Source organism: Schistocerca nitens, chromosome 5, assembly GCF_023898315.1.
Source record: "Schistocerca nitens isolate TAMUIC-IGC-003100 chromosome 5, iqSchNite1.1, whole genome shotgun sequence".
Classification (NCBI taxonomy): domain Eukaryota; kingdom Metazoa; phylum Arthropoda; class Insecta; order Orthoptera; family Acrididae; genus Schistocerca; species Schistocerca nitens.
In genome coordinates this window covers 510848245-510873307 of record NC_064618.1, presented here as the reverse complement: position 1 = coordinate 510873307, position 25063 = coordinate 510848245, and the positions used below count along the sequence as shown (strand labels likewise).

General features: G+C 36.9%; 1 protein-coding gene across 1 annotated transcript in view; it reads left to right on the top strand.

Annotated features, from left to right (window-relative positions):
• The window catches only part of LOC126260960 (uncharacterized), a 473264-nt gene extending 449297 nt beyond the window's left edge, over positions 1–23967 (top strand). Inside the window, exons 33-36 of the mRNA XM_049958484.1 lie at positions 1087–1194; positions 1280–1420; positions 10301–10483; positions 20166–23967. Of these exons, the coding sequence (XP_049814441.1) occupies positions 1087–1194; positions 1280–1420; positions 10301–10483; positions 20166–20332 (599 nt within the window). The 3' untranslated portion in view covers positions 20333–23967. The remainder of the gene's footprint in view (positions 1–1086; positions 1195–1279; positions 1421–10300; positions 10484–20165) is intronic.
• Positions 23968–25063: the final 1096 nt, after the last annotated feature.

Here is a 25063-nt window from a genome sequence, read left to right as displayed (position 1 = left end):
TGTGATGTTACTGCAGTGCAGTGCACACTAACCTTCCAGCTTGTACTGTATAACATGAGTTACAGTCCTGTTTCATTCATCAAGGCATTTAAGGCTGACTGCAGAGGGTTCTACTGCTGCCAACGTACATTTCATATATTGGACAAAAAGATAAGAGAAATTATGGCTCATATTGAGACATATGTAGTCATTTTTCCTGTGCTACATTTGTGAGTGGAACAGGAAAGAAAATGGCTAGTAGTGGTACAAGGTACCATCTGCCATACAGTGTATGGTGGTTTGCGGAGTATGGATGTAGGTGTAGATGTAGATGGTCTGTCTCTCTGTCATAAAAATTTTGCCTACATACACAGTAGTCGAGTAATCCAATGAATAATTTATTGCTTTCTAGATTTTTGCCTGTTTTGTTACTTTAAAACTATTTGCAACAGTAAAGCAAAATATCTGTGAAACAAAATAACTCAGAAGAGATCCTTGTCTAAAACTGTAATGCTTTTCAAAGATGTACAATCTTCTTTTTCTTGTGGCTTTGTCAACCATCAGCACAGTGTCGGCATGATTATTAAATGGATTTAACATGGTTAGGTTAAGGGGTGGTTGGATGTCCTTGCTGTTGCCACCCTGTAACTCTCTGATGTGGTACATGTGTGTGTGTAGTATTATTCACGTGAAAGTGAGTGAAAGTTTCTGAAATGTTTGCAAATCATGTAAGGAAGACAGGAGTAGAATACCAGCCTGGTATTTATTATGTGGGACAGTGCCTGAAAACTACATCCAGATTGTCTGACACACCAGCCCTCATTGTTAATCCATCATGCAGATTTGTTCCTGGGCTGACGCACCTCCCAGTCCTGGAAGTAGTGCTTTAACATGCACATCCAACCAGACTGGTCTGTTGAAGTAGTACAATAAGTTTAAAATGTCAGTCTTACTATTAATAGCTACACACAATTTTCTGTATAGTATATAAGATACTGTGACATTCTTTTTTTACCTTTATATATTATTGTAATAAATGTTTTTTACTGATAACAATAGTGTAATTAATGATAATTTCTAGAAAGAATCTTATTATTTTTGTTGCAGGAATTGACATGGTAAAAATAAATGATCCAAAAGCACTCAGACAGTATAACATTGTCAACTCTCCATCACTTGTCTATTTTAGAAAAAAAATTCCTCTTCTGTATGATGGTATGTTGTTAATGACACTTTAAAAATCAGTATAATTATTACTGTGCTTGTCATTTTTCATACTTATTGCTAATCATTACTCTAGGGGACCTGCATGATGAGGAAAAAGTTCTTGCGTGGCTTACATCACAAGACATTTTTGAAATAAAAAATGAAATTGAAGAAGTAAACCGAAAGATGTTAGATAAACTGCTGGATGAAAATGAGTTTCTAGCTGTATACTTCTGTAAGTATGAGATATTTTTAAAAACAAATAGCACTAATATTTTACTTGCATATGATTTGATGATACATATTGTGGTGTGCGTACTGTAAGACCTTCAGTACACACACCATCAGATTATTTGACTTGTCACTCTAACGAAGTAGGCGAGTGTCAGCAATATGTCTCGTGGTCTTATCGAGGCGTGTTTATCTTCTGCCGTTAGGTCAGACGATAGAAATGCCACTTGCACACTTAGAGTAGCAGATTGACGGTGACCAACTTTAAACAGAACTTGATTAATTTTCACACACATTTATTAAAATAATAAAAATCATAGATATTATGTAACTTGATTCTGGATACTGTTTACAATTGACAATCTGAAGTTCCTTTGGTCTTGGTATGTTAATCTTATTCTCACATATCTCTGATACTTGACAAAGTGTCTATACATTTCTCTTCATGGCTATGTATAGGAATATGATAATCTTATTAGGCGCAGACTGAAACTTGACTACAGACAAATCCAGACTGACTAATCGGAGGTCTGTACACTCGTTATAATACCTCGCGCGTTCATGTATCACTGCACGAGTGTGATCCATGAGGAGAAAAGGTTCTACGTTAGCAGCAATCTCATTGGCTGCATTACATATTAATACGCGGATCGGCGGAAGCAGAATTTGGTCCGTCCCTAAGACAGCGTCCTCTCGTAGTGCGGAGACGGACGAGCGCTGCGCCTGCGCTGTTGTGCTTAGCGGGGCGCACTCTAGTGGGAAAGTTGTGTATGCACTGACTACGCAGAACTATGTACGCAACACATATAAAATTTTGAAAGAGTGGTCCTCTCATTGTGAACTTTTAACGTTGTGCAAGTTTCAAGATGGTATGTCAGAAAGAAATTTGTCATCTACAATGTGCATTCTCATAGTTGCAGTTGGTTGTTGCTTACACACACAATGTTTAAATTATTGGAAACTTTAACTGAATACCATGCCCTCTGCTCACAGGCGTTCATCAAGAACTTTGATAAAAGAACATATTAAATAATAATTGTGTTCTGAAAATAAAGCTTTATATATCATCATAACATCTATTGAGCTGAACGTATTTGATCACACAAGAGTCCAGTTTTTCCCCTTCAGAAATAAATTTGATTCTAAAAATTTTCATTTGTAGCACAAGTAATGCGTTCATTACATTTGCTTGGTCCAGCAATAGTCCATCTTTTTTTTCCTTTTCCCTCCAAAATGAATATTTTTTTTCCAAATCCTGTAAAATATGCATTTGTAGTAGAAATAACCTTGGTTGAGAATTCATTGTCTGCAAATCATTTATTGAGGAAAGAAAGCTCAGAAAGCACTGAGGGCAAAATGTGGGGAACTATACTGAAACTCACCTTGTTCACTGTTGCCTTGACAATAGGCAAAGTGTGAGTAGGTACATTGTTATGATGCAGGTCCACATTTTTGTGCAATTATCTTGGTTGCCTCTTTTATAGCCAGCATGCAGATTATACAGTTAACATACTCAATAAAAATTAATCACTGTTTTACAGTTTTCTAATTGTCACTTATGATGATATCCTGTTAAATGGCTTTCTTACTTTTTTTTCCAACTCACTATGTAATGCAGTTTTCTTTCTGTAGTGTCACAAGGATCCATCTGTGTTTGTGTTTCATCTACAAGGCTTTTGAATTTGGTTCAGTTCTCCAAACATGATTTTGAAATGACCTTCCTTAAACAATTCTGGCATGCAGTTAACAGATGAAGTATCAGTTGCACTCTAATTCTTCAAACACAGAATGTCATTCACAATATTACGTACCTATTTCTATCTCATGAATGTTCATGTTATGGTGTTCTAAGACAAGGTCATGAATTTTATCATTGTTTATCCCATATGTATTATAAATGTGACAGTTTGTGTGTATGTTTGTTTGTTAACTCCTTCACACTGAAGTTGGTGGGCAGATTTGGAAGAAATTTGGAATGGAATTAGCTTATACCAAGAATTAACCATAGGCTACTTTCAAAAGTGTGTAGTAGAAGATATTTATTGATCTGAAGAACATAATGCGAGATGTGGAACAGTATTTACAAAGAGATTAAAAAATCAGCCAACCAGCTGCAAATAAGTTACATGTAACTTACACAAATATTTTATCCTGTGACACCTATTACATTTGTATGTTGACAAGAGCATCTAACTGTGGGCATTTAGTAATGGGTAGTCATAATGAAGTATGATATATATAATCTGGCGCTATCTAAAGTCATGGCTTGCAATAATTCTTGTTTCATCAATATCTGTTATGACAAGAGCTGTTTGGCTTCATCTTATCTGTTGTGCCATCGTGTGATGTAATAAGGCCAATACTTCTGAAGAAGATATTTTTACAAATATCAAAACCATGGTCAAGAGATAATAAACCTGTATTTGTAACTGGTTGGCTGAGTTTTCAATCTCTTCAGCATCATACAGTTGCTGTTTTGCAGCCATGTTTAAGATTTTGTTTTACAGTATTTGCACTTATAAAAAGATATTTACTTTTTGACTTTTGAACTGTGTAATATTTGTGAAAATGCTTTTAATCTTTAATATGTCCTATGTAATATGATTCAATGCAATGAATACAATGCTTACGCAATCCTCAAAGTGTTTAATCCATACTTCCATGCAAGTCCATTACATTTTAGCTACTGAGGGTTAGGGGTATGTTTTATGTAGCTTCTGAGCTGCTTAAAGACTCACAATTACTGTGTCATTTAAAAGCTGTACGACAAAGAGATGTCACGCCTTTTCATTTAGGTATAACTTGTTTCACCCATGGGCTCTGCTACCGAGGCACCTTCTAGTGTACCCGACACTGTGGATCTCGCCTCACAGCAAAGTGATTGGTGAATGGTAACGTATTCAGGTCGCTCGAGGGAAAGCCAGTGTGGACACTTGTCATCTGGCCTCGCCCATTCACCCTCTGAGTGGACAGGTGGCTGCTCCTTCAGCATGGTGCAAGCAGGCACGCGATGGGAGGGGTTAACTAGTTATTTGGAGCTCCAACATTAGGCATGTTATGGAGCCCCTTAGGCAGATAGCATTCAGGGCTGGAAAGAAAGCAAAAGTGCACTTGGTATGTATGCTGTGGGGTCTCATCCAAGATGCATGCAATTTGCAACATTGTTCCCGGAGTTGATTGGAGTCCTTTGGTTTGGAACCTAGTAGAGTGGAGGGTCTCAGCCAAAGGATTCATCGACTCTGTGAAGGCCTTGACTGCAGTTTTGTGGACCTGTGTTATTGGATGGGAATTTGTAGGACTCCCCTTGCTAGGTCAGGGGTGCATTACACAAAGGAAGCAGCCACTTGGTTAGGAGAATATGTGTGGAGTCCACATTAGGGTTTTTTAGACGTGGTGGTTTGAGGTACTCTGATGAAAACTCGCTAGTTGATACTCAGCTAGGAAAGTCAGACCACATTTAGAGTAAAGAAATTTTCACTGTTAAAATTTTATCAGTAAGTTGTCAAAGTATTTGTAGCAAAATTCCTGAATTTACTGCCCTCCAGGAAAGTTCTTGCACTCAAATTATTCTGGGATCAAGAGCTGGCTGAGACCCAAAGTGGATAGCTCTGAGATATTTAGCGAGTCATGGATAATGTATTGGGAAAACAAATTAGAGGCCATAGGTGGGGAAGTGTTCATTACAGTTGACAAGAATATCGTCTCTATTGAGATTGGAGTTGAGTGTGACAGTATGGTTATCTGCTCACATTTAACTGGTCTAGGTGAAACCAATTTAATTGTTGGATCTTTTTACCATCCAACTGATTCTGCTATAACAGTTCTAGAGTCATTCAAAGAATATCTATAGTCAGTAGTGTGTAAATACCCAGATAATCAGTGCTAGTTGGAGGTGAGTTAAATCTACTGAGTATAGACTGGGATGTCTATGGATTTGGTGCTGCGCATACAGACAGGCAGTCATGCAAAGTAACTTTGAACACTGCAAAGTACTTTGAACACTGTCTTGAGCAGCTAGCTCGGCAGCCCACACACATTGGAAATATCTTATACCTTGTAGCTATAAATAGATCAGTCCTTATCAACAATGTCAATATAGAAATGGGGATTAGTGATCAGGATGTCATTGTAGTACTGTGGTTACATAAGCCAGTAAATCAGTTTAGAAAGCTAGGAGAGTATTTCTGCTAGAACGAGCAGAAATGCAGTTGTTAATTCCTCACTTAGACATTTAGCTGACATGTCTAAGTTCCAGTAAGGTGGACGTAGAGGACTTATGGGCAAAGTTTAAGCAGATTGTAAATCATGGTCTGGAGAATTACATGCCTAACAAGTGGATTAAGGACAAAAAAGACCCACCGTGGTTTAATAACAAGATTCGGAAACTGCTGAGGAAGCAGAGGCTGGTGACTATCAGCTGAAAAGAGAACGCACAAATGATGACAGGCAAAGGTTAGTAGAGATTCGTGTGCCAGCGAAAAGACATATGTGTGAAGCATACAACCACTACCACTGTCATACCTTAGCAAAAGGTCTGGCAGAGAACCTGAGAAAATTCTGGTCGTATGTAAAATCGCTAAGTGGGTCTAAGACTTCCATCTACTCACTTGTTGACCAATCTTGTATGGCAGTTGAAGATAGCAAAACGAAAGCTGAAGTTTTAAATTTCACATTTAAGAAAGTGTTCATCTAGGAGAATTGTACAGACATACTGTCATTTGACCATCAAACAGACTCCCACATGGACAACACAATAATAAGCATCCCTGGCATAGAGAAGAAGGAGTTGTAAACAAATACATAGAGAAGAAGGAGTTGTAAACAAATAAGTCACCAGGTCCAGATGGAATCCCAGTTTGGTTTTTCAAAGAGTACTCTATGACATTGGCCCTTTGCTTATTTTTCATTTATTATGAATCACTCACCCAGCACAAAGTTTCAAGCAACTGGAATAAAGTGTAGGTGACTCCAGTGTATAAGAAGGGCAAAAGAACGGACCCACAAAATTACAGACCAATATTCCTAACATTGGTTTGCTGCAGGATCCTTGAATGTAATCTCAGTTTGAATATAATAAAATTTTCTTGAGACTGAGAATCTTATGCCCACAAATCAACATGGTTTTGGAAAGAATCACTCATGTGAACTCAGCTTGCCATTTTCTCATACATGATCTACTGCAAACTATGGATGAAGGGCAATGGGCAGATTCCATATTTCTAGATTTCCAGAGAGCATTTTCCACAGTGCCCCACTGCAGGCTGTTACAGAAGGTACGAGCATATGGAATAGATTCACAGATATGTGAGTGGCTCAAAGTCTTCTTAAGTTACAGAACCCAGTATATTGTCATCAACAGTGAATGTTCATCAGAGACAAAGGTATCATCAGGAGTGATAGAACTGCTATTATTCTCTGTATACATAAATTATTTGGTGGACAGGGTGGGCAGCAATCTGTGGTTGTTTGCTGATGATGCTGTGGTGTATGGTAAGCTTTCGAAGTTGAGTGACTGTAGGAGGATACAAGACGCTATTATTCTCTGTATATATAAATGATTTGGTGAACAGGGTGGGCAGCAATCTGTCGTTGTTTGCTGATGATGCTGTGGTCTATGGTAAGGTTTTGAAGTTGAGTGACTGTAGGAGGATACAAGATGACTTAGATAAAAGTTCTGGTTGCTGTGATTTATTTATTTATTTATTTATTTACACATCTAGTTCTGTAGGACCAAATTGAGGACCAAATCTTGAAGGTTATGGAACGTGTCAGTACATGGAACTACAACATAAAAAGTAATAACAGATAAAATAAAACGTTTATGAACACAATAAAAGTCATGGCATAAGATAAAGTAAACACAATCAACAATATAACATATGAATCAGCTTAATTTTTAAGGAACTCCTTGACAGAATAGAAGGAGTGACCCATGAGGAAACTCTTCCATTTTGATTTGAAAGTGCATGGATTACTGTTAAGATTTTTGAATTCTTGTAGTAGCTCATTGAAAATGGATGCAGCAGTATACTGCAGACCTTTCTGCACACGAGTTAAGGATGTGTGATCCAAATGCAGACGGGATTTCTACCTAGTATTAACAGAGTGAAAGCTGCTAATTCTTGGGAATAAGCTGATATTGTTAACAAGAGACGGCAGTAAAGAACATATATATGGAGAGGCCAATGGCAGATTACCCAGACTAGTGAACAAGGGATCGACAAGAGGTTCGCGAACTTACACCACTGGCTGAACTACCCATTTCGGAGCCAAAAATTTCTTTTGAGGATGGGAAGAGTTACCCCAAAATATAATACCATATGACATAAGCGAATGAAAATAAGCAAAGTAGACTAATTTATGTGTCGAACAATCACTTACTTCAGATACTTAATAAAACATGGCAGCATTAAGTCTTTGTACAAGATCCTGAACATGGGCTTCCCACAACAGTTTACTATCTACCTGTACACCCAGAAATTTGAGTTCAGTTTCACTAATCATATGCCCATTCTGTGAAATTAAAACATTGGGTTCTGTTAAATAGTTTGTTAGAAACTGTAAAAACTGAATCATATTGTGATGTAGCATTAGTTTATTTTCTACAAGCCATGAACTTATATCATGAACTGCACTATTTGAAACCCATAATGTTTGGAAACAGTATTAGTTGTGTCCTGCTTGACACAGTCATGTCATTTAAATATCTGAGTGTACTGTTGAAATGCGACCTGAAATGGAATGACAATGTGAGCATTGTGGCAGGAAAGGTAAATGGTCAACATTGGTTTACTGGGAGAATTCAAGGAAATTGTGGTTCACCTATAAAGGAAACTGCTCATAGGATGCTAGTCCAACCTATTCTTGAACACTGCTGAAGTGTTTGGGATCCGTGCCAGGTAGGATTAAAGGAAGGCATTGAAGCAGTTGAGAGGCAGGCTGCTAGATTTGTTACTGGTAGATTTGAACAACATGCAAGTGTTACAAAGATGATTCAGGAACTCATTTGGGAGTTCCTGGGGGGAAGACAACATTCTTTTCGAGGAACACTATTGAGAAAATGTAGAGAATGAGCATTTGAATCTGAGTGCAGAATGATTCTATTGCTTCCCACATACATTGTGCAAGATATGATAAATCAGGGCTCATATGAAGGCATATAGACAGTTTTTTCCCTTGTTTTATTTGTGAGTGAAAGAGGAAAAGAAACTAGTGGTAAAGGTAGCGTCCACCACGCACTGTAAGGTGGATTGCAGAGTATCGGTGTAGATGTAGAATATGTTAAGCTATTAGTTAGGCTGGATTTGATTCCAACATGCAAGCTTATCCACTGGTAACAGGCACACGCGTGAGGGCAGATGACGTTAATGTACATACAAGTATTATGAACTTTGCACTGCACCTAACTAGAAATTGCTGATGTTAATTCTTAATTGAATCAATATGTTTGTTACTGCTTCTTGCTGAAGCAGCTGGATGGATGTGGATGAATGTGAACCAAAACAGAACTGTTGCCATGAGAGGTGCAGAAACTGTAACCATAAAAAGAAGTGGGTGTGAAAAAATGTATTACACTGTTGTCCTTTCATATTGTGCTAGTGGTACTAAACTTATCCCAATGATCATTTTCAAATGCAAAACAATGCCAAAACCTTCTGAAATACTGTCCAGTTGTGTTGTTCACATACATGACAAGGGTTGGAAATTATGTGGAAGAGAAGGAAATGTGCTTAATGGAAGAAGGGTTCTCTTCCTGTGCTAGATCAGTTTAGTAGTCACTTGAAAAATTCTGTGAAAGAGAAATTGAAACATGGAAATACAGAGCTTTCTGTTTTTCCCGGATGACTTACTTCACAATTGCAACCTCTGATGTCTCAGTAAACAAGCCATTTGAAGTGTTCATGAGAGAGGAATGGAACAAATGGATGATGGACAAAACTCAACATGAATTCACATTGAAGGGAGCTTTAAAATGACGTACAATCAAACAAGTGTGTCACTGGATAAAACAGTTGTGATTTAGAGTGAGAGAAGTCATTGTTGTTAAATCTATCAAGAACTGCGGCATAAGTAATGCCCTTGATGGCAAGAAGACCATCTTATATACAGTATATGAAGAAGACAACAATGATGATGGAGGAAAAGGAAGAAGAGGAAGAAGAAGAAGAAGGTTTAGATGACAATTTTCAGGAATTTTAAAGGTCAGCTTGCTTTTATAAACTAAGAATTTTTTTAATCTGGCTTTGCAATCTAGTAAAAATGGTAAAAATGTTATTTAAAAAAATTGCTTAAAAATTAAGGTGCATCTTATAGTCCATAGCATCTCAGAGACTGTAAAATAAAATAATTCCTATCAGTTGTTTCTCTTCATTAATTTATGCCTTGATTAATACCACATCGCTGAATGTTCTCCTTTAATATAGGATCTATGAAAGAAGATGGATGATTGAGTGACTGAATACCACTCTTCATTGTGATTTCTGTTGCAGCTGTTAATGTTAACTCTGAGAAGTAGTATGAACTTCTCAGTAGTAGGATAGTTTAGTGACCGTAACCTTACAAGTAGTGAAATTTAACAAATATATACAAGTTTGTGCAAGTTTAATGACCAGAAGGCTTTGAGACAGAAAATTTGAGAAATACATTAGTGATTATATTTATGAACATACCATATTGCTCTCTATGACAGTTCCAAGTTATTCTTTTTATTGTTATCTTATTGTTGGTTCTCTGACATTTGTAGCCACAAGTTGTTAAAGTCATGAATCATTAATAATGTCTGCTGCAGTGTAAGAACAGTGGAATAGAAACTCACAATGAAAGTGGTTATTACACTTTTGATATAAATAATTATTGGTTAGTAATTAACTGTTGAATTTAACAGATGAGAAAGATTCACCAGAGTCAATGACTGTTCTGGAAGAACTGGAGAACATTGATAGTGAAACTGATAATTTAGATATAACTTTTGTGAAGATGGCAGATCCACGATATGCTCGGAAGTGGGGTGTTACCAAATTGCCAGCAATTGTGTACTTCCGTAAACGGTTTCCCAGCATTTACAGAGGTAAATGTAAGGTTTTTTTGTGTTATTAGATTACTGATGTAATAACATTACTAACATTTTTGTAGGCATGTGCAGGTCAATGTATTGTGAATAATAGAGAACCAGTACAAGGTGATCTTGCAACAGCTCTGAAAGAGATCTTAAGCTGTGTATAAGTCTGCACTAGCACATCAAAATGGCATGAACTGCACTGTATGTGCAATTCCTGTTGCACAAAATGTTTGCTCATTGTTATATTTATTCATATTACAAAGTCTAGGCTATCAACATGGATCTGAATCTTCAGTGCAATAATTAGCACACTTATACTTTGTGAAACATAAAAATCAAATCAAATCAAATTTTTATTATCACATAACAGGCCTTGTGCAGTCAAAAATTGTGACATAGGCGACTTGCCATTTTAAGACTAATGTGCAGACTAATAAACTAATCTAAGGTGACAATACATATGTATTACTTTACATGGTTATAATAGAGGGAAACATTCCACGAAGGAAAAATATATCTAAAAACAAAGGTGATGTAACTTACCAAACGAAAGCATTGGTATGTTGATAGACACACAAATAAACACAAACACACACACAAAATTCAAGCTTTCGCAACCCACGGTTGCTTCATCAGGAAAGAGGGAAGAAGAGGGAAAGACGAAAGGATGTGGGTTTTAAGGAAGAGGGTAAGGAGTCATTCCAATCCCGGGAGTGGAAAGACTTACCATAGGGGGAAAAAAGGACAGGTATACACTCGCACACGCACACACACACACACACATATCCATCCGCACATATACAGACGCAAGCAGACATTTGTAAAGGCAAAGAGTTTAAGAGTTTGTGAGTTTGTAAAGGCAAAGAGTTTGGGCAGAGATATCAGTCGAGGTGGAAGTATAGAGGCAAAGATGTTGTTGAATGACAGGTGAGGTATGAGTGGCAGAAACTTGAAATTAGCAGAGGTTGAGGCCTGGTGGGTAACAGGAAGAGAGGATATACTGAAGGGCAAGTTCCCATCTCCGGAGTTCTGGTAGGTTGGTGGTAGTGGGAAGTATCCAGATAACCCGGACGGTGTAACACTGTGCCAAGATGTGCTGAACGTGCACCAAGGCATGTTTAGCCACAGGGTGATCTTCATTACCAACAAACACTGTCTGCCTGTGTCCATTCATGCGAATGGACAGTTTGTTGCTGGTCATTCCCAGATAGAAAGCTTCACAGTGTAGGCAGGTCAGTTGGTAAATCACGTGGGTGCTTTCACACGTGGCGCTGCCTTTGATTGTGTACACCTTCCGGGTTACAGGACTGGAGTAGGTGGTGGTGGGAGGGTGCATGGGACAGGTTTTACACCAGGGGCGGTTACAAGGGTAGGAGCCAGAGGGTAGGGAAGGTGGTTTGGGGATTTCATAGGGCTAGGTGGACGGCGGAAAGACACTCTTGGCGGAGTGGGGAGGATTTCATGAAGGATGGATCTCATTTCAGGGCAGGATTTGAGGAAGTCGTATCCCTGCTGGAGAGCCACATTCAGTCTGATCCAGTCCCGGAAAGTATCTTGTCACAAGTGGGGCACTTTTGGGGTTCTTCTGTGGGAGCTGGTTACCAAGCCCTCACAGAACGTATCTCTGCCTACATAGATCAACACCTTTAACCCATTACGAGCAGTCTCCCATCCTTCATCAAAGACACCAACCACTTTCTCAAATGCCTGGAATCCTTACCCAATCAGTTACCCCCAGAAACCATCCTTATAACCACTGATGCCACTTCCTTGTACACAAATATTCTGCACGTCCACAGCCTCGCTGCAATGGAGCACTTCCTTTCATGCCGATCACCTGCCACCCTACCTAAAACCTCTTTCCTCATTACCTTAGCCAGCTTCATCCTGACTCACAACTTCTTCACTTTTGAAGGCCAGACATACCAACAATTAAAGGGAACAGCCATGGGTACCAGGATGGCCCCCTCGTACGCCAACCTATTTATGGGTCGCTTAGAGGAAGCCTTCTTGGTTACCCAGGCTTGTCAACCCAAAGTCTGGTACAGATTTATTGATGGCATCTTCACGATCTGGACTCACAGTGAAGAAGAACTCCAGAATTTCCTCTCCAACCTCAACTCTTTTGGTTCCATCAGATTCACCTAGTCCTACTCCAAATCCCATGCCACTTTCCTTGACATTGACCTCCATCTGTCCAATGGCCAGCTTCACACACCTGTCCACATCAAACCCACCAACAAGCAACAGTACCTCCATTATGACAGCTGCCACCCATTCCATATCAAACGGTCCCTTCCCTACAGCCTAGGTCTTCATTGCAAACGAATCTGCTCCAGTTCGGAATCCCTGAACCATTACACCAACAACCTGAAAACAGCTTTCGCATCCCGTAACTACCCTCCCGACCTGGTACAGAAGCAAATAACCAGAACCACTTCCTCATCCCCTCAATCCCAGAACCTACCACAGAAGAACTCCCAAAAGTGCCCCACTTGTGACAGGATACTTTCTGGGACTGGATCAGACTCTGAATGTGTCTCTCCAGCAGAGATACGACTTCCTCAAATCCTGCCCTGAAATGAGATCCATCCTTCATGAAATCCTCCCCACACCGTCAAGAGTGTCTTTCCACCGTCCACCTAACCTTCGTAACCTCTTGGTTCACCCCTATGAAATCCCCAAACCACCTTCCCTACCCTCTGGCTCCTACCCTTGTAACTGCCCCTGGTGTAAAACCTGTCCCATGCACCCTCCCACCACCACCTACTCCAGTCCTGTAACCCGGAAGGTGTACACAATCAAAGGCAGCGCCACGTGTGAAAGCACCCACGTGATTTACCAACTGACCTGCCTACACTGTGAAGCTTTCTATCTGGGAATGACCAGCAACAAACTGTCCATTCGCATGAATGGACACAGGCAGACAGTGTTTGTTGGTAATGAAGATCACCATATGGCTAAACATGCCTTGGTGCACGTTCAGCACATCTTGGCACAGTGTTACACCGTCCGGGTTATCTGGACACTTCCCACTACCACCAACCTACCAGAACTCTGGAGATGGGAACTTGCCCTTCAGTATATCCTCTCTTCCTGTTACCCACCAGGCCTCAACCTCTGCTAATTTCAAGTTTCTGCCACTCATACCTCACCTGTCATTCAACAACATCTTTGCCTCTATACTTCCACCTCGACTGATACCTCTGCCCAAACTCTTTGCCTTTACAAACTCACAAACTCTTAAACTCTTTGCCTTTACAAATGTCTGCTTGCGTCTGTATATGTGCGGATGGATATGTGTGTGTGTGTGTGCGTGTGCGAGTGTATACCTGTCCTTTTTTCCCCCTATGGTAAGTCTTTCCACTCCCGGGATTGGAATGACTCCTTACCCTCTTCCTTAAAACCCACATCCTTTCGTCTTTCCCTCTTCTTCCCTCTTTCCTGATGAAGCAACTGTGGGTTATGAAAGCTTGAATTTTGTGTGTGTGTTTGTGTTTATTTGTGTGTCTATCAACATACCAATGCTTTCGTTTGGTAAGTTACATCATCTTTGTTTTTAGATATACTTTACATGGTTATCATTTTTTGAAAAAATCTATGGTTATAATATATATGGTGTTGCTTTTTTGGAGAGATGCTATATTACATGTTCATCATTCAAGAAATCTGCTACACTAAGGTAGCATTTACTTTTAAAATACTTTTCCATGTCTGTTTTAGTATTTTTTAGATCTGGATCACTTTTCCCCATATAGATTTTTTTTACAAATTTCCTGCCCTTGTAATGTAGAGATTGTTTCATCAAGTTTGAGCCTGTGGGTAAGTAGCATGTAACTTACCTTATATCTAGTCTCATACAGGTGCAAGAAGCAGTTGTCCTCAAAAAGTTGTGGATTTCTCTTTGAGAAGATAAGGACCTCAGATATATACATGCTAGAGATGGACATTAGATCTAATTTTTCAAATAGAGGTTTGGAGGTTTGCAGTGTTGATTCTCTTTAGCTCCCACCATGGCTCAGTTTTTTCTTTTTCTTTTTATTTTTTTTATTTATTTATTTTTTTTTTTTTAGTGTAAAGGCTCTAAAGAAATTAGTTTTCTCAGACCCCAGAAAATTATGCTGTACTTAACGACTGAAATAAAATATGCATAAAATACAGTTTTTTACTGCTAAATAATTGATACTAGATAAGACATTCTTGACATACACAAGACTGTTCAGTTGACTAAGAATGCTGTCTACATGCTCACTCCACAACATGTTTTTATTTATTAACACACTAAGAAATTTGACACAGCTTATAGAGTCCAATCTTTTGTCCATATAAGTAATTTCACTTATACATTGTGCTGATTGTTTCATGGTGAAATGATCAGTTTCTGTTATTGAAAGTTTAATTTCATATTATTATTCTTGATCCACGCAGCCACTTCCCCAAGTGTGTGCTCAATACTGCGGGTTAAGTCTTCATTGGGTTTACAGCAGACTATCGCTGTTGAAACATGTGCATAAAGGATGGTATCTGACTCAACCTGGCATAGCATATCATTGATGTAATACAAAAATAGTAGTGGCCCTAATATTGAGGCTTGTGAGACATCGAATTGTATGTTTTCCAGCCAGGAATGAATTCCTTGCCACTGTTATTAACAAGCACTCTTTGTTTTCTGTTTGCCAACTATGATGACATCCAACTGAGAGATTTACCTTGAAAACCATAGCTAGGCAATTTTTGAAGAAGCCAATCATGATTTACAGTGTTGAAGGCTTTGAAAAGACTGCAAAAGATGCCTGATACACACATGCTGTAATTGAGACAACTGCTATCTTTTGTGACCAATTAATTTATTGCAGGGGTTGTCCTGTAGCCTTTCGTGAAACTGTACTGATAGCTTAAAATAATATTGTGGGATGTATTATAATTTTCTATCTGGTTACAGGCAGCCATTTCAAATATTTTTGAAAAAATTGGTAACAATGAGGTAGGCCTATAGCTTCCCATTTCATTTTGTATGCTCTTTTTATGAACTGGCAGAATTTCAGCATATTTTAACCAATCTTGGAAAATCCCTCTCCGAAATACTGTTTGATTATGAGGGAGAGTGGATGTGCAATACTATGATGTACTGATTTCATTACTTCAATGGAACTTCATTCCAAATCACTAATTTTAAATTTTTTAGGGACATTATGATTGTAATGACATGAACAGTGAAAATTTCTCTCTGCTATACTGGGGGCTGTACTTGGTGGTGAGCAGTCACTAATTTTGTTACAACTTATGAAGAAATTATTGAAGGATTCTCATATGGCACTAGGATCTGTAACTGTCCTACAATTTATCATTAGTTTAGAAGGACATTTTCTGTCCATTTCACTGCCAATCTCACTTCTTATAACAGACCAAACATCTTTGGATTTGTTTTTTACATTTAAAATTAATGTATTGTTAGTGGTACTCTTTGCAAATTTAACTACTTTGTTTGTTTATTTATTTTTATGTGCTTACATATTTAAGAAATTCATAATGTTGATTAATTTTTTGCATCTATATGCTGTTTCCCCTTCTTAATGATAGACACTCTAATTCCTTTTCTTACTCATAATCTGTTTTTATGAGACTCAGTCCTTCCTGTTACCAAAGGGAAGCATTCATTGAATATGCTCACTAATTCCGTTGAAAAGTTATTGTAGTTTTCATTTGTTGAAGTGTGTTTGCTGGCTGATCATATGGTGATGCTTAGTTTTTTGATAAATACATCCACATTTTCTTGGCTGGAGTTCCTACATCTTTTTGTTGTGCCACCTAAATTTAATTTTGATAATGATACAAATTCTGGTGCATGGTCTGATGCTCCCAAATCTAAAATACATATTTCTTTGACACTGTAATTATAACTACTTACAATATTATCAATACATGTTGAAGTAGTTGCTGTAACTATTGTGCATTGGTCAAAATTTAGATTTAGTCCATTTGTGGCTATCAGATTCTTCAAATGTGAAGCAAATTTGTCATCAGTTCTTATATCTATGTTAAAGTCAGCACATATAGCTAGTTTCTTATGCAGTTTTTCAGTTTTTAATCTTTGTAACAGAGTTTCAAATTAATCTAAGACCACAGAGGTTATGTAGTACCAAGGGATATGATATATACTGATGATTAGCATGTTATAATCTTTAAATTCTATACAACAACTTTCAAAAGTAATTGCTTCATTTAGATGGCTAAAATTCTGTCTGATTTCGTAGGTTACTGAGGAATGAACAAATATGCAAGAGCCTCCATACTTGTTAGTTCTACAAAAGCTGGTGGCCAGTTTGTAGCTGGGAAATTTGTTGAGAAGACTGGTATTTTCTGTTTTAAACTGATGTTCATTTATACATATTACATTTACTGACTGTTTCATACTTTGTAACAGAATTTGCATGTTATAAAGCTGGCTGATCATTCCTTCAGACAGATTTACAGTTTACATGATAAAGGAATTGCCACCTGTGTATTGAGTAATTCTTCTGTGTTGTTAAAGTTGGGCCAAATCCAATTGGAATTGACCCCTTTCACTTGTTTCCCTACATGTAGGCACTTAAGGCAGTGGCTTGTTTGCTTTTGCAGCTGTTTTCATGCATTATTTTGTCAGCAGTCTTGTTTGTATCAGACACAAGTCTCTTCTTACCAAATCGATGCAAGTATTGACCATGCATTGTGAAACTAGCTTTTTCGTAATTGTAGACATTGAGAAGGTTTATGTTTTTAAACTTTGAACAGAAGTGTTTTACTGTTTCATTCATTCATCGAATTTCACTATTTACACAAGATCAGTCTGCTAAATCAGATCTCATAGGTAGATTCACACTGTAACTTTTGTAGTCGACTGTAACTGCAAGATAATGACCAATTTTTATAGAAATGCACTAGCCTCATTGCAGTAAACATTGTTTGAAACCCATTACAGTAACAACACAGTCACTTTTAGTAGAAATGGTACATTCTTGTTTGACACTGCTAATCATGTATTTGAACTTCGCTCCAGGCTTAACAAAAGCTGAGAAACTCACATTTTCTTTTGCAGAGTCAGATACAAAGTCTGAAACATTGTGTGCATGGCTATCTCTGAATATTTTGACTTTTATTCCATGATGCATTTGTTTTTGTGTTGCTGCAGAACTTTTCTTGGCAGATTTCATGTCAGTTTTTGATGGTCCACTTTTTCATGTGATTTTAATCACAGCACAGCATTAACTGACTAATATTCATGCCTGGTGAGCAACTTTTGCTATTAGATCACTGAATATTATTTGAACCTCTGATTTTCTGTGCCTTTTTAATATATGAATAATTGAAAATGAATTCTCAGAGTCACTTCAAATGCAAAAGTACAGACATGCATTTGCTAAAAATCAGGGACACTTAATATGATAATGAAAACTACTGTCTTTGAGATAAATGAAATAAGAGGTGTGTTCAAAAAGTACAATGACTTTATATTTCTATGAAAAAAATATTTATTTATTCATCAATATTCATGTTGTCCCCTTCAAAGTAATCCCCCTCAGATACAACACACTTGTGCCAACGCTTCTTCCAAACCTCAAAGCTTTTCTCATAAGCTGTTTTTGGTACAACCTTGAGTACTTCCAGCGATTCAGTTGTTGAAAATCTTCATTCTTTCATTGGTCTCTTCAGTTTTGGGAACAGGAAAAAGTTGCAGGGGGCAAATCCGATGAATATGGTGGCTGAGGTATGATTGTCATGTTGTTTTCGGCCAAAAAACTCTCACAAGCAACGATGAATGAGGCATGTGCATTGTCGTTTTGCAAAAGCTGTAAATTGTTTTTCCTCAATTCTGGACTTTTTTACATATTACTTCTCTTATTGACCATATGACCTTGACGTAAATATTCATGATGCACTATGCCATGGTAATTGAAAAACAGTGAGTGAAACTAAAACTTTGACATTTGATCGAACTTGGCATGCTTTTTCCGGTCTTTGCTCTCCAGGATGCTTCCATTGGGATGACTGGGCTTTGATTTTGATGTCATAATGGCAAACCCATGTTTAGTCACCAGTTATGACCCTTTTCAGCTAATCAGGATCATCATTAATGTCATTCAAGAGCTCCTGAGCGATGCTCATGTGATGATTCTTCTGATCAAAATTGAGAAGATTTGGAACAAATTTCGCTGTCACACTTCTCATTCTCAAAACATCCGAAAAAATTGCATGACATGAGCCGACTGACATGCAACATCCTCAGAAACTTCTCTTATGGTAATTCGATGATTATCCAAAACTACTTTCTTCACAGCTTCGATGTTATCATCTGTTGTTGATGTGCTGGGGCATCCAGAGCGAGGTTCATTATTGGTATCTCCTCGGCCATCTTGGAAGAGCTTTTAGCACTTGTAAACTTTTTTTTTTTTTAGAGCAGACTCGCCATATGCCACTGTCAATTTTTCAAGTGTTTTAGAGCACTTGATTCCATTTTTCAAACAAAATTTGATGCAAACTCTTTGCTCCATTTTTTTGTAATAATTGAAAATCGCCAAGCACACATCTAACCTCTCTATCTGTCAAAAACAAAGTATGCTGTACACTTGAAATTGTGAGCATATGTTGACATGTGTACCAACATAACAAAAAAAGAAAAAGATCGGTAATCGAATGTCCATTGCCCACGCAATTTGAAGTCACCTTACTTTTTGAACAGCACTTGTACACTGCAAATGAGAGGTTGAACAGAAGGAAACAAATGGTTTGATGTGTGTTAATTATAATGAATACTATTTGCCTTATAGGCAAATTGTAAAATAGTTCATAAAGTGATTGAGACTTTGGAGCAGTCTAATTAGGGAATATGGAAAAAGATAGCAAGTGATCGCTACTTTTCAAGGAACTGGGACCAATAAAGAGTAAAGAGAAGGCAGTACTGGGGAGTCATGTAATTAGTCTGTCCACATAAAATGGAAAAAGGTGTGAATCTTTATAACAGAACTTATTGTTTCATCAATATTTAAAGTTTAGAGATGAAGTTAGTACTCATATCTGACAAGGGAATGAGAAAGAGCTGCACAGTAGCTTGAGGAACCAACACAAAACAAAAATTTGGAAGGGTAGGATTTAAATTGTAACTATGCAATTTATTAATTGGGACATCCTTGTACTGAAAGATATCGTTTTGTAAGTAGCTTGATTAAACAGATCACAGAGATACCGAGGAGAAAAGAAATTTGTGTAATTAGGCCTACTTTTGCTGAGATGGGCAAATGGAAACAAACAAAAGCGTAGTGGTTAATGCATTGGAATCTAATAAATAACTGCTTTACTATCTATTCAAATACAGGAAGTTCTGTTTTACCCTTAAAAAAGATACTAACTACAGATGTTCACTAATACTGGCATGAGAAATAGATGAATGGACAGAAAGCTAAGACTGTCCTATTCCCAACTTCAAATCTGATTTTTCTTTTGTTACCATTTCTTCATAACACCTTCCTCTCTGCTTTTGTTGCTGCGTAATATGGGATATAAATTGCAAAATGAATAAAATCTTGATTCCATTTACTGTGATATTTTTTTTTCATTTCTTGCATGTCAGTAATACATAGGAACACAGCATTTTTGTCTATTTTTTCATATATATATGAGCTTATATTTAATCTCATTTTTTTTAAATTTCTTCTAGGTGATCTTTCAACTGGTGATGAGGTCCTTGAATGGCTTCGAAAGAATCGTTTCCGCCAACCAGAATTGAACCTTTTCATGTATGCTGTTATTGCTATTACTGTCACTTTTTTTATCTACACTGCCTGGCTAGTATCATGCTTCAAGCCCCATGTGAAGCAGGCGTGAAAGCACATGATACTAGAATTTTTTTCTAAGACCAAGATGCTGTAAATCAGCACAGTTCATGTGGTGACCATCCACAGTACAGAAACTGATGCAGTGACTGTGCTGTAATTATAATTTGTAGTTTTACTTATTATTAAATCCCAGTGCATCACTGTGATGTCTTTTTATAATCTTGTTTGAAGCTGAAGAACAGCCACTGAAAATGCAGAGAAAGAAGTCAGTGACATTATATTTGTATTTTATGTTGTATTCTGTAGTAATATCATATCATCATGATAAGTAAGTCTTCAGACACATATATGGAATCAGTTATGAATGAAATACAGGTATCGATCCATTGTGTTTCAGTTAATGATAAATGAATAATTGATTCTTTCACAAAGTTTCACTTCATTGCACAACTTCCAAGCAAGTTGGTTTTATACATTTTTGTCCTGTAGTCACGGACAAATAATTATTTACCAAAGCAATTATTATTATTTATTTTACACTGTCAATTCATATCATCTTTGAGTGTATATAATGTAAATATTTAAGTACAGTTAGAACTGTGTAGTGAAATGTTTATTTGACTATTCACTTTGTATTTATTTTGTTGCCTCTGCAGAAATATTAATGATAAAAACTAAATTTTATTCAGTTTCATCAGACTAAATGGCAATGCAGTCTGTAGGGCAAATATAAGTTAAGAGGTAAATGATAATATTAGTGATGAATTCTTCTCGGGTTATCAGTCGAGTGGTGGCATCGTCTTGTCGGAACATTTCGATGAGTTTCGTACCAATCATTAGTGTTTACAATGCTCACACTTGTATTTAATGGGTGACTGTAACTGTACAACAGCTACAAAGTTTTTTTCAATTGTTAGAAACTGTGTGCACATAATTGGTTCACTTCTAACACCAAGAAAAAATATTTCAAAAAGAAATGCACTTATTTTTGTCACTGAATAATCATGTGTGCTGATGAATGTCCAGAACACTCTTAAAATAATAGAAATAGGTTTCCCCTATGCAAACAGGAATGTAGGAACTACTGTGTTGACTCTTCTGAAATTTTTTTCAAGTGTAAAAATTGTTTCTGTTGCTAAACCATTTGTTCTGAAGGATCCTAAGTTAGCTGTGTGGCTCTAAGAGAAAATTTAATTCAGTTATTATATCAAGATACATTTTAACGAATGCATTTAGGGTCTATTAGTGTGAAGAAAAGGGACCAATAATAAAATAAAGATTGAAATGCATTTTTAAGTAGAAAATGAATAAAACATTCTGTTGGACTGCAGTGTCAAGGAATCTTTTTAATTAATATGTAACATACAAGATTTTTATTGCAAAACATGTCAGAGTAATGTTCTTGTGATTTTGAATGAGCCGAATGGTGATGTGAGCAGGGACACAGAATAGTGAAACCATTTTGTCTCTGGGGATATAGACATTCATAAAACCAGAAACTGATGTAAGATGCTAAATTTTAGCAACACTGCTCATATTATCAAGTTATTTTAATGGATTTTGTGAACATCCCCAACATCATCTCAGACTGTGCTGTCTGCAAAGAGCTGTAGAATGGGCAATATCGATGCACTTCATCCCATTCTCACACAAGGTAATTATTATAGAAAATTTGGCATTAATTTTCAGTTCCTCAGAAGGATAATTAATCAAACACATGCAGCATCTTTTCCTGTCAAATTTCTGCATCTAGTCACTGTTTTACTCAGTGCCTTAACAGATGTACTTTAGAAAGTTGATGATCCAAGTACATCCAGTATGAAAAGCAGCATGTCATGGGATGGTGCACAATTCAACTGTTCTATAGTGATACCAATTATGGACAACAGCAGCTGTCCAGGGGCATGACTTTGAATTAGTATTTTATGTTCTGTTATAAAGGAAGTGGCTAGAGATGAAACCATTTAAAGCAGGTATGTGTGACATACATTACAAAATGTGCAGGTGTTCATTCACCAATATGTAGCAACTTTTTTAATTTTTTGTGCAGATGTTTCTATTAGACTCCTGTAAATTTCACCAGTAACAGTGATTAGCACTGGCAGAGGAGAGTTATTTAAGAGAAGCACACTAACTTTTGATAATGACTCCAGTCAAAATTTTGATGTGTCCTGTAAGGTATGTTGGAATGAAGACCTGGGAAATTGTCATACAGATACCATCATTTTAAGGACGTGTACAACATGCTATTTTTCTGAAGAAATAGAGTGACTTATTACAGCATCAAATCAAGAGCTTAATGGTCCCCATTTGTCCTTGAAGGCTGTATATGTTAGTTAATCATTTGTTGTAAAGATGGTAATCTCAACTATAGTAACTCTATTGAAAATCAAATAGTGCCACCATTAGCTATTTTCAAGGCCTTTATTATTGCTATCAGTTTCAGTTGTTACTAATCATCATCAAAGCACAAAAGATTTTTCAACTAGAGCATCTTTTTGGATATATACATGACTTTCCATCCCTACGTACACAATAAAGGTTTCCAGAGCACTAACTACTCAAAATATAGAAAGTATTTCTGAAATAATATAGACTGGTGAACCACCTTCCATTTTGTTCTGTTTCTCACAGAGAAGTGTGCCTTTTAAAAGGACAGTTGTATTTTAATATCACACCTTGCATGAGTTCACCATTGCCCTCTTTCTCTCCCTTACAATCTCCACACTCTCACACCACTTCTTGCTCTCTCATTTACATTCACCTACACTTGTTACTGATAACAGTTTTGTTTTGTTATTTAATGAAAATAAACTACAAATGAGAATATCTAGAAGTAGATTTATTTTCTCTCTTTCTAATAAAGCACTATTATTCCAAATGAGGGTGATCAAAACCAGCTCATTTTAGATGGTCATGTTATGAAGAGTGTTGTTGGCAAGCATTTTATATTGACAGTTTTTATTAGCACACTGGATGTCTATAAAACTCAATGTTAAGACAAAACAAATTCCCAATGTAAATCTAACAGTAGCCCATTTTATTGTATAAAATTTAATTAATGAATGTGACATATTTATAACTTATAGTCACATCTTGAGTAAAATGTGTGAGTACATAAACATGATATTTAAGAGTTATTTAAAACTGATATAACATTGAGGGTCACTTTTTGCAATTGAGATATTATATGCAAGTGACAACAATTTGGCTTGTAATTTGCATAACAATTCATTTCATGAATGAGTATGGGAAAAGTATTATGCAGTAACTACTTTAAAGCTTTACATTTGAGTCAAAATAACATAACTCTGGTTGTACAATAGTGTGTTCTGTTGAAGAGGCAACATTAATTGTAACAACATGACTTGTGCATTTAGAGCATGGCAGAGTAATTTTCTATAAAAGTCATTCTCTGTATTTATTCACAAATGTTGGACGACCACTCATGCAGACTTGTATAGCTGCATGTGATTGGCTTCTTTTTTTCTTATTCTTTAAGTGAGATAATGAATGATATGAATAACTTGTTGTGGGTGTTTCCAGGTGTTGAATGTTACTGACATGTAATGATTATGTCTGTGACTTCAGCTGTGGCTGTAACTTCACTGTGCATTCCACTTGTAGAAAATATTGTCAGAAATTCATCTGAAATGAGAAATAAATTGAATAAAAAATAGGTAACCAATGTGTAATTTATTTGTTGTTTTAAAAATTGTTCATCCACATTCTTGACAAAAGAAAACACGAGTACAAAAAAATTAACTATGTCATTTATGATTACGGACTTGTATACCACATATTTTTCATTACACTATAAATGATGAAAGAAAATAATAAAGAACTTTTCAATAAAAATATACATATTCACCAAATATAATATACTGTTATATTTAGACTACATTTCATATCTAATTAACAAGCAGTAAACTTCATTTTAACAGGTTTAGGGGAAAATCTGTGAATAATCTGAATGAGCATGTCATAATTACAGAAATCCAAAGGGGTCAGTTGTGGATTCACTGCTTAGTATGAATGAATGACTGACAAAACAATGAGAAGTTTTAAGAAACTGTAATTTTTGCTGAGAATGAAAAGTCTTGATTTTGGAACACATAATATGACCCACACTTGTGATTCATAGCACTGAGCTGAGCTGCAATTTAATTTTAGAATGAATGGTTTGCTGCAAATCCAAAGAAGTTATTTGCAACAGGTGTGTGTTTTCCATATCACCTAAACCACTGAAGCGATTTCAACCAAACGTGGTATATGTATCCGTTACTGCCAGGCAACAATCACTGTGAAGATATGACGTTATAAGGAATGAGGTGTATGAAAAACTGCCATATCATGCATAACATTTACATGTATTATTTCTATGCTATTAACTGTATTCACAATAAATTTTGCAAGCAGTATCCACACATGCCACTGAATGTACTTATATAGACAAATCATTGTACGACAAACAGTTCAAGAGATATTGTTGTTGTTGTGGTCTTCAGTCCTGAGACTGGTTTGATGCAGCTCTCCATGCTACTCTATCCTGTGCAAGCTTCTTCATCTCCCAGTACCTACTGCAACCTACATCCTCCTGAATCTGTGTGCTTGGTGTATTCATCTCTTGGTCTCCCTCTACGATTTTTACCCTCCATGCTGCCCTCCAATACTAAATTGGTGATCCCTTGATGCCTCAGAACATGTCCTACCAACCGATCCCTTCTTCTAGTTAAGTTGTGCACAAACTTCTCTTCTCCCCAATCCTATTCAATACCTC